Source organism: Fukomys damarensis, unplaced genomic scaffold (genome assembly GCF_012274545.1).
Source record: "Fukomys damarensis isolate Sample0158 unplaced genomic scaffold, DMR_v1.0_HiC HiC_scaffold_39, whole genome shotgun sequence".
NCBI lineage: Eukaryota > Metazoa > Chordata > Mammalia > Rodentia > Bathyergidae > Fukomys > Fukomys damarensis.
In genome coordinates, this window is record NW_022900951.1 from 127,280,351 (window position 1) to 127,296,741 (window position 16,391).

The window sequence follows — 16,391 nt, forward strand, 5'->3', positions numbered from 1 at the left end:
CCCCAGGGGCCTAAAGCGACCGTCTCAGGGACCACTGCGAGGTTTCCAGTTGCCTGGACAACGAGACTCGGGTCAGAGCGACAGCCCTTCTAGCACCTGCTGCCGCCGCCGCCCGCCTTGGGCACCAGGTGACATGCCGGTGCTCTCCACACCATGGCCCTCGCGGGTGACCACGCTGAGGCGCACAGCTGTGGTCTTGGCGCTCACAGCCTATGGAGCCCACAAACTCTACCCTCTGGTGCGCCAGTGCATGGCCCCGGCCAGGGGTCCTCTGGGCCAGTCCGGGGAGCCTCCACGGGAGGCCCCTGAGCCCACTGACACCAAGGCGGGCATGAACAGGGCATTCCTGCGGCGGTTTCTGGTACTCCTGCGGCTGCTCTTCCCCCGGGTCCTGTGCCGGGAGACCGGGCTGCTGGCTCTGCACTCCGCGGCGCTGGTGAGCCGGACCTTCCTCTCTGTCTATGTGGCCCGCCTGGACGGCCGGCTGGCCCGCTGCATCGTGCGCAAGGACCCTCGCGCCTTCGGTTGGCAACTCCTGCAGTGGCTGCTCATAGCACTCCCTGCCACCTTCGTCAACAGCGCCATCCGCTACCTGGAGGGCCAGCTGGCCCTGTCCTTCCGCAGCCGTCTGGTGGCCCACGCCTACAGTCTCTACTTCTCCCAGCAGACCTACTACCGCGTGAGCAATATGGATGGGCGGCTTCGCAACCCCGACCAGTCTCTGACTGAGGACCTAGTGGCCTTCACCGCCTCCGTGGCCCACCTCTACTCCAACCTGACCAAGCCGCTGCTGGACGTGGCTGTGACCTCCTACACACTCATCAGGGCGGCACGCTCCCGCGGGGCTGGCACAGCCTGGCCCTCGGCCATTGCGGGCCTCGTGGTGTTCCTCACGGCCAACGTGCTGCGGGCCTTCTCACCCAAGTTTGGGGAGCTGGTGGCCGAGGAGGCGCGACGGAAGGGAGAGCTGCGCTACATGCACTCTCGAGTGGTGACTAACTCAGAGGAGATCGCCTTCTATGGGGGCCACAAGGTGGGGCAGGCCAGGGTCCCAGGAGGCCGAGGCTGAGGCCGGAGGGATTCTGGGGACGGCGGGAATGGAGAAGTGGCCCAGCTGGGGGGGGGACTGTCCCATGCTGGCTGCCCCAAGCTCCAGGTCACTTCTGCTTCTGTGCTCTGGCTTGCCCCACTTCTGCAGCCAGCCAGGAGCCAGGCTGGGGGCCCCAGCCTCTGCTGTGTCCCTTGGCCTTTGAAGGCCGGCATCCGGCACAGCTGGCCGGCTGGGCAGGCGGGCATTATAGACATGACTCAGCCCAAGCAGAGGTTAATGAGGCCCAGCCCGGGGGCCACGGTGGCAGCAGCACTCAGGGTCAAGGCCATCAGAGCCCTAGGCCTAACTGGCTGCCAACCAGCTGAGGTGCCCTGCCTCCCGGAGGTCCTGGGCCACAGCCGCCACTGCTGCAGGACACACTTCCTGCCCACCCTGCAGCTGCCCTGCCCCAGCGTGGCCGCCCTTCCGCCTGGGCTGTGCTCTCAGCCCGGGTTGGGGGTGGGCCGGGGCCTGAGCAGGCGCTGGGAAGGTTACTCGGGGTCACTGTGCCGCCTTTAGCCTTTATCTGGAGGCCGCTCTGCTCCACCTCTTCCTCATGCCTGGGGCCGCAGCTGCCTGGGGCTGTGCTCTCCACAACTCCAGTTTCAGTTCCCTGAATGCTGGGGGAGGGGCCGATGGTCTCTCGAAGGCTGGGAGCCTCTTGCCCGGTACCTTGTGTCCTGGAGGAGCAGGCTTGCCTGTCTGATTTTTAAAGCAAGGCTGATCCCTGAGCACAGAAAGGACATCTGGGGCAGAGCCAAGTTTCAGATTAGGGGGAAAAGTGTGGCCCTAGGCAGTGCCCCTCTGCCCTCTCTCTTTCCACCTAGGCTGCAGGGCTTGGCAGGTGGCTGTGGTCTCCGGTAAGACACTTGGCATGGTCCCCAAAGCTCCATCGCAGCCTTGGCTGCTGCTCCCATTATGAGCCCAGCTTCGCTCACAGGGGATGTGCTCGCTACAGGGGTAGGGGGGCCTGGGCCTGGGCAAAGCCCACTGTTCTCAGAAGCATTTCCTTGAGCCAGCTGCAGGAAATACGTTTGTCAAGAGAATTCACTTGCCAGGACACAGGGCCCAGGTACATCCTGGGGCCTGTCTGTGTGGCCTCCCTCGTGGGGTGACAGCCCCTGCCAGTGGCTGGATGACCCTCACGGTACGGGCAGGTGACCCACTGGCAGATATCCCCCTGGACACCAGCCTAGGCACAGATCAGTAAGTTAGGGCAGACAGTGGAATAGTCTCTTCCCTGTCGGCGTTCAGTGAGGCTGCTTATTTTTGTTTGTTTTTTGAGACAGAGTTTTGCGGTGTAGTCCAGGTTGGCCCCCAACTCTAGGCAACTCTCCTTCCTCAGCCTCCCTAGTGCTGGGATGACAGGTATGTGCCATCACGACTGGCCAGGCTGCTTATTGAAATTCACACATGCACGCAACCTCTTGCAGAGAACAAAGTAACCCTTTCTTAATCAGCCAAAGCATCCCTTTACAAGGATCCAGCCCTAACAACCCCGCCAGTGTGGCCAACATTCCTGTCGCCCTCACTACCTCCAGGCAGTGCAAGATTGGGCAGGTCACTGTCACTGGGCTTCAGTGTCCTCTGGAGGACAAGAAAGTGACAAGTGGTGGTGGGCTGGGCAGCTGACACTAGGCAGGTGGGGGGGGGCCCAGGCCCCACAGCCACCATTCCATGAGCACTACTCACACCTCTGGCCTCTCCTGCCTGTCTGACCGCTGCTGCCCCTCCTCCTTTCAGAGACACCTGTCCCCTTCTGGCATGGCAGGTGGCAGTGGGGCCAGGGGAGGCCTGACAGTGCAGAAGGGGTCTCCTGGCTTCCTCGGGAAAACACAATATGAGCTTCCCACAGACAGCAGCCCTGGGAAAAGCAGTGGGAGGTTGGGCCTGGGCAAGCAGAGCTGTAGACAGCGCCTTCTGCTCTCCTTGCTGCCCTTTTTATAGTGCAAGGTAGAGAAATCCAAGCCAAGGATCCACAGGGTGGGAGAGGCCTGGGAACAGGGGCAGGAGGAGCCTTCAAAGGATCCCCAAGACACAGGCTCAGCAGGGACAGAAAGATGACTGTCCTGAGCCTCCATCCAGAAGCTGTCAGGTTATAAAGAGGGGAGTAGTGAGCTGGGTGTGGTAGTGTGCCTCTCTCATCCCAGCAGTAAGGAGGCTGAGGCAGGAGGATTGCTGTGAGTTCAAGGCCAGCCTGGGCTACATAGTAAGTTCAAGGCCAGCAAGGCCCTGTCTCAAAAACAAGTAGCGGGGTGGTGATCATCCCCATTAGAGAGGTAGAGGGAACAAGGACAGGAGCCCCTCCCCAGCTGTAATCCACTCCATGCATGGCACAGTCCTGGTCGTCAGATTGCACGTCGGGCATGAGCAGCAAGTGTTGTCCTCCCTCGGGCAGGTGGAGCTGGCGCTGCTGCAGGACTGCTACCAGGCCCTGTCGGCGCAGATCAACGTCATCCTGCTGGAGCGCCTGTGGTACGTCATGCTGGAGCAGTTCCTCATGAAGTACGTGTGGAGTGCCTCGGGCCTGCTTATGGTGGCCGTCCCCATCATCACTGCTACTGGCTACTCAGAGTCAGGTAAGAGCACCCTTGACATCGCCAGAAGCAGCGTCCTGGGCCTTACCGGAAGCGGGCTCCCTGCCACCCTGGCCCTCTGGTCCCTGTTCTCTGTCTGATTGTAGCTTTGTCCTGGGAGGACATGGGGAGCCCTTCATGGCCTGGCCTTGCTTTTCTATCCTAAAGCCTTTGGTGGGAGGTGAGGCTGCTCCTATCCATTGTTTAGAGACAGTGGAGTTACCTTTGTTCCCATTTGTCCCTCCACTGGCTTGCGGCAGATTCAGTATTTCCAGTCTTTCCATGGTCACCCTTGCAAAGATCACCATGCATTCTTTTTTTCTTTAATATCAGAACATTTATTGGTACATTTTAGGCATACACAGTGCTAACACCCATCCTAGGGAATTTGCACCTATACACCGTACATCCCACATCTTTTTGCCCATGTCCCCCTCCCACCCCATCCCCTCCTTATGTACCAAAGGTTTGTTTCTATTTTTTCCTTCAATTCTTTCTTTTTTGTCCCTTCCTTCCTTTCTCCTTTCCCCCTTCCTTGTTCCCATTTCCATTTGAACATTTTCTTCCCATTTCCCAATATCTATTATACATTTCAGTCCCTACTTCCACTTTCAATTTCTCACAACAGAGAAACAATGCGATATTTAAACATACGTGTCCTATGGATTTCACCTAAGAGTATGGTCTCAAGGTCATCCATTTAGCTAAAAATGTCTGAAGCTCACCCTTCTTTATGGCTGAGTAATACTCCATTATATAGAAAAACCATACTTTCTTTATCCATTTATCAGTTGATGGGCAATTGGGCTATTTCCAAGTTTTAGCTATTATAAACTGTGCCGCTGTAAGCATGGATGTGCATATATCACTGAGATATGATTCTTTTAATTCTTTTGGAAAGATATACAGCAGAAGGATGGCTGGGTCAAACGGAACCTCCAGTCCAAGCTCTTTGAGGTATCTCCATATTGATTTCCACAGTGGTTGCACCAGTCTGCACTCCCACCAACAATGGAGAAGGGTTCCTTTCTCCCCACAACCCCGCCAACATTTGTTATTGTGTGACTTCTTGATAGCAGCCATTCTTTGTGGGGTGAGGTGGAATCTCAGTGCTGTTTTCATCTGCATCTCTCGAATGACCAGTGATGTGGAACATTTTTTCATATATTTACTTGATGCTTTTACTTCTTTGTCTGAGAAATGTCTGTTCGTTTCAGATGCCCATTTTTCGATTGGGTCTTTAAATGTGGGAGGTCTGATTTTTTTTTAGTTCTTTGTATATTCTAGATAGTACGCCTTTGATGAATAGCTGGTAAAATATTTTTTCCACGCTGTGGGTTGTTTCTTCACTCGGTTGGTGATTTCTCTTGCTATAAAAAAGCTTTTTAATAAGATGAGGTCCCAGTTGTTGGTTCTTTGTGGTATTTCTTGTGTGGTCTGTGTTTTGCTCATGAAGTCTTTGCCTACTCCTATGTCCTCAAGTGTTCTACCTTTTCTCTCCTCCAGCAGATTTAGTACTTCTGTTTTAGTATTTAGATCTTTGATCCATTTCAATTTTAGATTAGCGCATGGTGAAAGATACGGGTCTAGTTTTAATCTTTGGCAAGTGGAAAGCCAGATTTCCAGCACCATTTCTTTGTTTGTTTGTTTGTTTGTTTGTTTGTTTGTTTTTTGGTACCGGGGATTGAACTTGGGTCCTTGCGCTTGCAAGGCAGGCCACTGAACCACTGAGCTAAATCCCCGGCCTCCAGCACCATTTGTGTGTGTGTGTGTGTGTGTGTGTTACAGGGGGTTGAACTCCGGACCTTGTGCTTGCCAGGCAGGCGCAGTGCCACTGAGCTACTTTCCCGACCCATCAGCACTATTTATTAAGGAGGCTATCTTTCTTCCAATGAAGGTGTTTAGCTCCTTTGTCAAAGATCTTTTAGTCTGTTCCATTGATCCTCAGGTCTGTTCTTGTGCCAATACTGTGCTGTTTTTATCGCAGTAGCTTTGTAGTATAGTTTCAGGTCAGGGAGTGTGATGCCCCCTGCCTTGCCTTTGTTGCCCAGAATTGCCTTTGCTGTTATTTACTTTTCTTTCCACTGGTACCTGGGATCGAATTCAGGACCTTGTGCTTGCCAGGGAGGTGCGATGCCACTGAGCTACATCCCTGGCCCTGCCTTTGCTATTCTAGGTCTCTACTGGTTCCAAGAGAATTTTAGGATTGTTTTCTCTAATTTTGTGAGATATGCTGTTGGAATTTTGATGGGGACTGCGTTAAATTTGTATAACAATTTTGAAAGTATGGCCATTTTCACTATGTTGATTCTTCCTACCCAAGAGCAAAAGATGTCTTTCCATTTTCTTCTATCCTCTTTGATCTCTTCTTTCAGAGTGCTGTAGTTCTCCATGTAGAGGTCTTTTACTTCCTTCGTTAGACTGACTCCTAGGTACTTCATTTTTTTGGATGCTATTGTGAAAGGGATTGTTTCTCTAATTTCTCTCTCAGCGAGTCTGTTACTCAGGTACAGGAAGGCTACTGATTTCTGAGTGTTAACTTTGTATCCAGCTATTCCACTGAATTTGGTTATCAAATCTAGAAGTCTTTTTCAGCAGGCATTTTTAAAGACCAATAGCTCCCCTCCTCCTGGGCCTTGTTAATGCATGTCTTTTGGGCCAACATGAAGGTGGTTTTCACATGGGTTTTATGTTATTTTATTTATTTATTTTTGAAGTACTAGGGATTGAATCCCAGACCATTGTGCTGTGCTATATTCCCCAGCTCTATTTATTTGCTTATTTTTTTTTTTTATCTTTTTGAGACAGGGTCTTGCCTAAGTCACTAAATTGCCCAGGCTGGGCTCGAACTTGTGATCCTCCTACCTCAGCCTCCCAGAGTGCTGGGCTTCCAGGCTTGTGCACCACAACCAGCCAGCTAGCTAGCTAGCTAGCTAGCTATCTATCTATCTATCTATCTATCTGCAGCCCACCCGCCTGAGCCTCCCAGAGTGTTGGAATAATAGGCATGTACCTCCACATCTGGCTTGCATGGTTTTATTTTTCCTTTGAAACGGGGTCTTGCTATGGAGTCCAGGCTGGCCTTGAACTTGTGGGGATCCTCCTGCCTCAGCCTCCCAAGTGTTGGGATGACAGGTGTATGCCACCACACTCAGCTTCATCTGATTTTTATCCTTGGGTATTGCTTTAATCCAGTGGCTGAGTGTGTAAACTCAGCTGTGTGTGTGTATGGTTTCACCTTACACCCAGGCCTCTCTGTGTCCTGTTTTCTTCTTCAGGGGTTTTGTCATGGGACACTCTCAATTATTTTGTTGTTGGAAAATGTCATTGTCTTACCTTGGTTCCTGAGCTAAAGTGAGGTTGAGAGTCTGGCATGTGGTGCCCACCTGTGATCTCAGCACTTGGGAGGCTGAGGCAGGAGGATCCATGCAAGTTTGAGGCCAGCCTGGACTATGTAGTGAATTCATGGCCAACTACATAGTGAGACCCTGTCTCGAGGGGAGGGGGAATTGGGGGTAGGAGGAAGGAGAAGTTAGGCTGGAAGAGGACCGTAGTTGGATGGCTACTTTCTGTCAGCTCTGTGACAGTACCACATTGTCTAGTGGCTCCCCCTGTAGCTGTGGTTCTTCGCCTTGGCACCTTTCCCATCTGCTTTCTTGGCAGCCCACAGCTTCGCTGCAGTGTTAAACTGTGTTTCTGTACGCCCTGCTGAGACTTGTGAGCCCTTCCAGCTCTCCACCGAGGGGCATTACTGTCCTTCCCACTCACTCTGCCATTTGCCAATATTCGGCCACATCAGATTTGATTCTGTTGTTTTGTTTTTTGAGACAGGGTCTCACTATGTAGTCCAGGCCTGACTTGAACTCCATATGGAGTCCAGGCTGGCCTGGAACGCATAGCGGTCCTCCTGCCTCAACCTTCCGAGGGCTGGGATTACAGGTGTGCACTACCACACCTAGCCCTTTATTTGCTGTATTTATTCTTACTTTGTATTTTGAGACAGAGTGTTGCTCAGTTGCTGGCCTCAAATTTGCTGTGATCCTCCTGGCTCAGCCTCCTGAGTGCTGGGATAACAGGCAAGTGCAACCACGCCCAGCTTGAATCAGTGTAACAGTGATTAGCTGACCATAAAATTCAGCCTCTTAAAATGTACAAGTCAGTGGTTTTTAGTATATTCAGAGTTGGGCATTCATCATCACTATCATTTTTTTCTTTCTTTCTTTTTTCTTTTTCTTTTGTGCTGAGAATTAAACCCAGAGACTTGTGAAGATGCCCAGGCTAGCCTCAAACTTGGGATCCTCCTGCCTCAGCTTCCCAAGTTGCTGGGATTATAGACAAGCACCACCACATGGGGCCATCACCTTTATCTTAATCTGTAACATTTTTACACCCCATAAAGAAACTACAGAGCCATTGTGAGTCACTTCCCCAGTCCCCCTTTGCCTGGCCCTGGCAGTCACTAACATACTTCCTGTCTCTGGGTTTGTGTCTTGAGGACATCTCAGAGGAATGGAACCCTGCTGTGTGCCCCTTTGTGCTCAGCTTCTTTCCAGGGGCCCATGCTGGCAGGTGAGTCAGGAAGCCCTTGCTTTTCTGTCCTGCCACACACATTGCCTGCCACTTTGCTGTCCCCACTGCCTTTACCCATCCATCCATGCATCCATTTGTCCATCCCTGGTCTTTGTGTGTCCATCCATCCATCTCCGACCTTTATCATCCATCCACCTACCCGTCCGTCTCCAGTCTTTGTCCACCCGTCCGTCCACCCACCCATCTGAGCATATGGCGGCTGTTGGCCCTGTGGGCTGTGGTGGACAGTGCTGCTGGAGGTTGGGCAAGGTTTCTCCTGGGCCTGCAGCTAGGAGGGAATTCTAGGCTTGTGTTGCTCTGTGTTGGCCTTGTGAGGAGCCGCCAGGCTGTTTTCCAAGCAGCTGCGCCCTTTTATCCCCACAGCCGCAGCTGTGAGTCTCCTGCTCCCTGTGGGCTGAGGAATTGATTTGCATTTCCTGAGTGACTGATGATGTTCAACATCTGCTCATGAGTTTATTGGCCATTTGGTTTTTGTTGTTCTTGTTTTTAATTTTTTTAAGACGGGATCCCGCTGTTTAGCCCAGGCTGGCCTGTGGTGGTGATCCTCCTGCCTCAGCCTCCCAAGGGCTGGCCCGGCAGGTGTGCTCTACCACGCCCAGTTGTGTCTCTTCTTTGTCAAGGATCTGTTCTTACTGTTTACCATGGCTGGCCTGGGGTGCACATCTCTCATCAAGTTGGGAAGCCCTTTATGGATTCTAGCTACTACTCGTCCACCCTACCAACTGTGTGATTTATGGCTCTTTTCTCACAGTCTCCCTTGGGATGTCTTTTGGGACCCAAAAGTGTTGATGCTCGATGAAGTGTGATTCATCTGGTTTTCTTTAAGACTTCCCAGTGCTGTTACCATATCACAGGTCCTAGAGCTTAGCCCTTTTTTCTTCTAAGACTTCTAGTTTTACCTCTTACACATAGACCTGGAAGCCCTTCGGGGTTCATTTTTGTGAGTGATGTTTTCACCAGATTGGATTTGAGGAGGTTCACCAAAGAGGACAGGAGACCTCACCTCGCCCCTGGTGGGTTCTTGCCTCCTCACAGAAAAGACTTGCAGGACTTGCCAGGCATGGTGATGCACGCCTGTCATTCCAGAACCTGGGAGGCTGAGGCAGGAGGGTCACCAGGAGTTCCAGGCCAGCCTGGGCTACACAGCGGGATTCTGTCTCAAAAAAATAAAAAAAAAGAAAGAAAGAAAGAAAGAAAGAAAGAAGCCCATGCTGCGAAAGGAGCCAGACACTCAGAGGCGAGGTGCATTATGGCCAGCACGGGAGATGTGTGTGGTCTTGGGACACCTCGAGATGGGTGTGTAGGTGTGTGTGTGTTACTGTGGTGTGACGTCTTTAACTCTGGGGAAGACACCTGGGAAAAGGACAACTGGGCCAAATGGAATTTGGACTTTTAGTTTTTAGAGGACTCTCCATCCTGATTTCCATAGTGGCTGTACTACATACACTCTCACCAACAACGGAGATGGGTTCCTTCTTCCCTACAACCTTGTGAGCACTTGTTGTTTTGTTTTGTTTACATTTGTTGTCTTTTGTGGGGTTTTGTGTATGTGTTTTTTTTGAGACAGGGTCTCGCTATGTAGTCCAGCCTGGCCTTGAACTCATGGCAGTCCTCCTGCCTCAGCCTCCCGAGTGCTAGGAGGACAAGCGTACAGATTTTGTGACTGGGCCAAGATGAGGGTTGCCTCCCCTTGGTGGCTGAAGATGTGGCTCCTGTGACCTCCCATGTCCCTGTGCAGACTCGGAGGCTGCGAAGAGGGCTGCCTTGGCGATGCGGGAAGAGGAGCTGGTGAGCGAGCGCACCGAGGCCTTCACCGTTGCACGCAACCTGCTCACGGCCGCAGCTGACGCCACAGAGCGCATCATGTCATCCTACAAGGAGGTGACAGAGCTGGCTGGCTACACAGCGCGTGTGCATGACATGTTCCAGGTGTTCGAAGACGTCCAGCACTGTCGCTTCAAGCGGCCAGGGGAGCCGGAGGACGCCCAGGCGGGGACGGGGGCCATGGTGCGCTCTGGCATGCGCGTGGAGGGGCCCCTGCGCATCCAAGGTAGGTACTTCTGCCTGTGCCCAGCCCGATCACAGAGGGAAGGCCAGCCAGCTGCTGCTACATGGGAGTCAGCGGAATGTGGCAGGTGGGTTTGGCATGGGAGCTACCTTTTGTTTTTGTGTTTATTTTTTTGAGACAGGATATCGCTATATAGTTCAGGCTAGCCTTGAACTCATGGAAGTCCTCCTGCCTCAGCCTCCTGAGTGCTGGAACTACAGACATGTGCCAGAATGTCCGGCTGCCTTTTGTTTTTATTTGGTTTGGCTTTTGTTTTTTGAGACGGGTTCTCACTGTGGTAGTTCAGGCTGGCCTCAATAAAATTCACAGCAATCCTCCTGCTTCAGCCTCCTGAGGGCTGGGATGACAGGCTTTGTATCACCATACCCAGCTGAGAGTTGCCTTTAAGATGGGCTGCTGAAGGGCCCCAGGTTTAGCTCAGTGATTCCGCTGCCTCCCTCTCAATTGCAAGGTCCTGAGTTTGATCCCGGTACCAAAAACAAAAAACTAAAAAAAAAAGGAATAGCTTGTTACTTTAGCTGGACATGGTGGCACATGCCTGTAATCCCGGCACTCGGGAAGCTGAGGCAGGAGGATCACTGTGAGTTCGAAACCAGCCTGAGCTACATAGTGGATTCCAGGTCAGTCTCAAAAAACACCAAAAAAAAAAGAAGGGCTGCCAGGCGTGGTGGTGCACGCCCGTAATCCCAGCACTTGGGAGGCTGAGGCAGGAGGATCGCTGTGAGTTCGAGACCAGCCTGGGCTACATAGTGAGTTCCAGGTCAGTTTCAACTACATAGTGAGACCCTGTCTCAAAAAAAAAAAATCAAGAAAAAGAAAGGCTGCTGAGCAATAGACTTGGGGCTCAGGTATCAGAGGACAAGCAGAGCTGAGCCCAAGGCCCAGCACTGGACCCTGGGCTTGGCTACTGGAGGCTGGGCTGTTTCCCAGGGCTCAGGGGTCCATGGGTGCTGCCCCTCACCCCTCCTTGCCTTCCCCTGCAGGCCAGGTGGTGGACGTGGAGCAGGACATCATCTGCGAGAACATCCCCATCATCACACCCACAGGAGAGGTGGTGGTGTCCAGCCTCAACATCCGGGTAGGCAGGGCAGGGTGGGCCGAAGACACCTGCCTCTTCAAGCCTTATCCTTGGCTTCCTGCCCGGCCCTGCATGGCACATGGGACAGCATGTCCCCAGCGGTGCATGCTGGGCTCGTGATTGCCAGGACCAGCCAAAGGTTACCCAAGTTTGTTGGTCTGATTGCTGCCGGCTCCCCACCCTCCTGGGGCTCTGGTGTCCAACCCAGGAAGCCTGGCACAAGGTCTGTGGTGGATGCAGAGCTGTCCCTGGGAGCATTCCTATCCCTGCGGGCACAAGGAGAAGTGTCCCTGGGTGCTCCCCAGCCAGGCCTGCGATGGGACCGAGCACCAGAGAAGGAGAAAGACGCACTGCAGCTGGGTACTAAGAAATGCAGGTGGAACATCCGGGCTACAGGAGAGTAGGTCAGAGGCTTGGAGAGGAAGCCAGTCAGTGCTGTGCTGGTCACACAGCAGACAGGCTTGAGCACAAGGTGTGTCAGTGCAGAGTGGACCCAGCGTACCTGCAGTTTGGAAAAGCAGTTTTGTAGAAAATAAGTTTGTTTTTGTTTTTGGTGTTTTGGTTTTCATTTTGAGACAGGGTCCTCACTCTGTGAAGTTCAGACTGGCCTTGAGCTCACTATGGAGCCCAGGCAGTGTTGGCTGCACTTGCAGTGATCCTCCTGCTTCAGCCTCCGAAGTACTGAGGTGACAGATAGGCGTACGCCACCTCATCCCATATCCTTTGAGCTCTGGGCTGGGTACTGGAACCCAGAGATAAAGCCGGGACTGTGCCCTCGGTGAGTCCCCACATGGGAGGCACCAAGGGTCCCCAGTGAGAGCCTTCTGAGAAGGCTCCACAGCCCAGCAGGAGGGGAAGAAGGTGTGGGGTGTGATCCACGTGTCCCTGGAGGTAGGGCGCCGAGGCCCTGTGCAGTGGGGAACAGGTGGGAGTGGCAGGAGAGGGGGGCTGGGGCCCACGCGGTCCTGCGGCTCTGACCCAGGTAGGAAGTCCACCCCGTGGTGTGGGTAGGAAGGGCTCTTCCCTGGGGCCCCAGTCTGGTGACCCATGGCATCTGTGGTATGGCTGCACCTCCATCCTTGTGTTTCGTTCTCCCTCGGGGTGCAAAGCCCTTCCCTCACTTTGTTGTTCCCTTGCAGCGCTGGGGTTGAACCCAGGTGTTCGCACTGAGCTCCATCCCCAGCCCTTTTTAGTTTTATATTAAGACAGGGTTCCACTAAGTCATGAAGTTGCCCGGGATTGGCTGGAATTTAAGGTCTTTCTGCCTCAGCCTCCCATAGTGCCGGGATGATAGATCTGCACCACTGTGCCCAGCAAAAGCTTTTCTTTTTCTAGGGACAGTGGTCATGTTGCATGGGGCGGGCTGTGCCAGTATCACTTTGACTTCTTTTAACTAGTTAAATCTCCAGTGATCCTGTTTCCAAATAGGGTCATACCCCGAGCCACTGGGGCTTAAGACTCCAGTGTATGAACTTGGGGAATACAGTCCAACCCATGGCCCTGCCCTAGGTGAACTAAGGCCCTTGTCAGGAGCCCCGTGCCTGGTGGCTTCCACAGATAAAGAAGGAAAGGACGAAGGGCACCGGCACTGGCAGCACTAGGGCAACCTCTGCCCCAGGATGCCTGGGCACAGGTGCCGAACGGAACCTGGCAGAGAGGACAGCGCCTGGCGTCCCATGGGGACCATGTTGTGCCGGGACTCCCAGTGGAGTGGGAGGCGAGCAGACTGGGAGCGCACGGCCTGTCTTGGGACACACCCATCCCTCCCTCCTGTGCCTGCCCTGTGCTCCCTGCACATGTCAGGCTGTAAGGTGAGAGCCAGGTTGAACCTATTTGCCTGGGCCAGGCAAGCAGTTGAGACTCTGAACACAGGACCCTTTCCCTGTGGCCAAAAGATCCAAGCTGGGCGTGGTGGTGCAGCACTCAGGTGGCTGAGGCAGGAGGTCGATAGGAATCCCAGGCTAGTTCAATGCCAGCCTGGACTGCACAGTGAGAAACAACACCTGGGCTTGGTGCTGCCCTTCCGCAGGTAGAAGAGGGCATGCACCTGCTCATTACGGGCCCCAACGGCTGCGGCAAGAGCTCGCTCTTCCGGATCCTGGGCGGGCTGTGGCCCACGTACGGCGGCGTCCTCTACAAGCCCCCACCACAGCGCATGTTCTACATCCCGCAAAGGTGGGGCGCACTTGCTTGTGTCGCGTGTGGGTGTCCACCACTCGGGAGGCTTCAGGTGACAGTCCCCGCCTGCCCCCATAGGCCCTACATGTCCGTGGGCTCGCTGAGAGACCAGGTCATCTACCCAGACTCGGTGGAGGACATGCGCCGCAAGGGCTGTTCGGAGCAGCAGCTGGAGAACATCCTGGGCATCGTGCACCTGCTCCACATCCTACAGCGGGAGGGAGGTGTGTGCTCGGGGCCAGGCAGAGAGGCGACGGGCTGGCGGGGTGTGATGCTATCTGTCCGGCCCCAGCACCCACTGTGCTGGGAAGGGAGGGCCAGGGATGGTGCTTTGGGGACAGGTAGTGCTGTTTCTCAGGGAAACGTGGATGCCAGGCCTCTGCTTCCTGCTGCTCTTGCTGGAGACAAGATGGCCTCAGGCAGAGCCCTTCCTCCACCTCCCGCCACTTACAGAAGGACCAGACCAGGTCCTGTCCCCGAGCTCCACTCCCAGGGTGGCCCGGGCGGCTGCTCGAGGTGAGGCAGGAGCAGGAGCAGGTCTGTCACCTGCCTGTGGCCTGGTCTTCTGTCTCTGCTCCTGTGACATCCCCCCTGTGCCCACCTCTTCCCGCCCTGTGGCTGCTATTGTACCTGTTAGGACCAAGTTCAGCTGAGAAGAAAGGGTGGGGTAAAGTGTGCTCACCTTTCTGTCTCTGGGTTTTGTTTTGCTGTTTTTTGTTTGGTTCTTTGGTTTGGTTTGGTTTGCTACGGGGGCTCAAACTCAGGACATCGCGCTTGCGAGGCGGGGGAGGGGGGACCACTGAGCTAAATCCCCGGCCCTGTTTGTTTTGAGACAGGGTCTTGCTTTGTAATGTGGGCTGGCCTTGAACTTGCTATGTAGCCCAGGCTGGCCTCAAACTCATGGCGATCTTCCTGCCTCAGCCTCCCAAATGCTGAGATTATAGGCGTGTACCACCATGCCTGGCTTCATTTGTTTTTTGTTTTTTTGTTTTTTGGTTTTTTGTTTTTTTTTTTTTTTTTTTTTTTTTTGTAGTGGTCCTTTTTGTTTCAGCAACAGGGTCTCTGTGTAGTCCAGGCTGGCCTCAAACTCATGGCGATCTTCCTGCCTCAGCCTCTTTTAAGTGCTGGGGTTACAGGTGTGCGCCACCACACCCAATTCTAACTCCTTTTCAGTTATTAAAGTACCACAGACAGACAGACAGAAGGGACACAGCAGAAGTAGGCCCCTGGACAAGGTCGTTCGGGGTCAGGCGTACCCCGTCCCCAGCTCCTGGGGGTACCCTGCACACATGCACACGCACCCAGGCCCCTGTGAGCTGAGCTGAGTCCCCACCCTGCACAGGCTGGGAGGCCCTGTGTGACTGGAAGGATGTGCTGTCAGGGGGCGAGAAGCAGCGGGTCGGCATGGCTCGCATGTTCTACCACAGGTGAGACCCGGCACGGCCCTAAGGTGGGAGGCGGGAGGTGGGAGGCGCCCACCCACAGCCTGTCCGCTGCCACACCCCAAGGCCAAAGTACGCCTTGCTGGACGAGTGCACCAGCGCCGTGAGCATCGACGTGGAGGGCAAGATCTTCCAGGCGGCCAAGGACGCGGGCATCGCGCTGCTGTCCATCACCCACCGGCCCTCCCTGTGGTAGGCGCCTGGGTAGGGCTAGCCCTGGGCTGGGGGTGGCCCAAGCAGGGAGGGTCGCCGCAGCCAAGGTTCTCTCGTCCCCACAGGAAGTATCACACGCACCTGCTGCAGTTCGACGGCCAGGGCGGCTGGAAGTTTGAGAAGCTGGACTCGGCGGCCAGGTTGAGCCTCACAGAGGAGCGGCAGAGGCTGGAGCAGCAGCTGGACGGCGTCCCCAAGATGCAGCAGCGCCTGCAGGAGCTGCGCCACATCCTCGGCGAGGCCTCCGGCCCTGGGGTCCCCACCTGAGCCCCCACCATGCCCTGCCCCGAATGCCTCCCTTCCCAGAAGAGCCAGGGACAGTGCTGTGCCACTGAGCCAGGGGATGGAGCAGGACCCCCAGCCCTCTCTCCTGAGACTCAAGTCCCCACTTCCACACTGCTGTCGCCACTCCTTCCTGCCATAGAAGCAGCCAAATGGCCCAGGATTAAAGAGAGCCCCGTGCCAGTGTCCTCTCGGCTGCCAGGAGTCCCCAAGAGCCCCCTGGAATGGGGAAAGAGCCACAAGAAGGCAGCCCTGGCCTTCTGTCCTCTTCCACCTAATTTATTGGCTTCCCTGTTTGTGGCTGCCTCCATTCCCAGCAGGGGAGGCAGCCAGGCTCAGTCCCTCCCGGAAGCCACCAATACCACCTCCTCCCGCCAGTCTACACTGCCAGCTGCCACTGGGGGGCGCGCACTGCCCATCCACTGGGAGCCAGGGCTCCGTGTTCCCAGCTCAGTGCCAAAGAGGGGTTCCAGGGGACGCTGCGCCGCCAGAGGGAGACCCCACCTCCAAGTGTGCCTTTCCCCGCTGGGCCCCCAGGCGGGGCGCCCTCCGCTCCCTCAGTAAAGCTGCCGTGGAAAACACACTCCTGCCTCCCTCCCTGGGGTGGGGGAGCCGGCCCGCACACCATTCTCCCGGGACACGCCGCTGCTGGGCTGGCTACAGGGCAGTGGGGAAGGGGAACCACATCCCAAATATGAGGGGGCTGCGGCCCAGTCCCTGCAGGAGGAACCTGCAAAACCGTTTGTGGTGATGCACACCTGTCATCCCTGCACTCAGGAGGCTGAACCAGGAGGATCGCCATGAGTTCAAGCCCAACCTGGGCTCTATACTGAGACTCTTTTGCAAAAAAAAAAAAAAAAAAAAAAAAAAAAAA

The 16,391-nt window shown here is 54.7% G+C and overlaps 1 protein-coding gene across 1 annotated transcript; it reads left to right on the forward strand.

Annotated features, from left to right (window-relative positions):
- Positions 1-6: 6 nt before the first annotated feature.
- Abcd1 (ATP binding cassette subfamily D member 1) lies at positions 7-16,199 on the forward strand. Its single transcript, XM_010628022.3, has 9 exons — positions 7-1,033; positions 3,489-3,669; positions 9,995-10,306; positions 11,308-11,402; positions 13,432-13,577; positions 13,659-13,804; positions 14,923-15,007; positions 15,089-15,214; positions 15,301-16,199. Exons 1-9 carry the CDS (start codon positions 134-136, stop codon positions 15,500-15,502), a joined length of 2,193 nt encoding a protein of 730 aa, XP_010626324.1. The 5' UTR covers positions 7-133; the 3' UTR covers positions 15,503-16,199.
- The last annotated feature ends 192 nt before the right edge of the window (positions 16,200-16,391 follow it).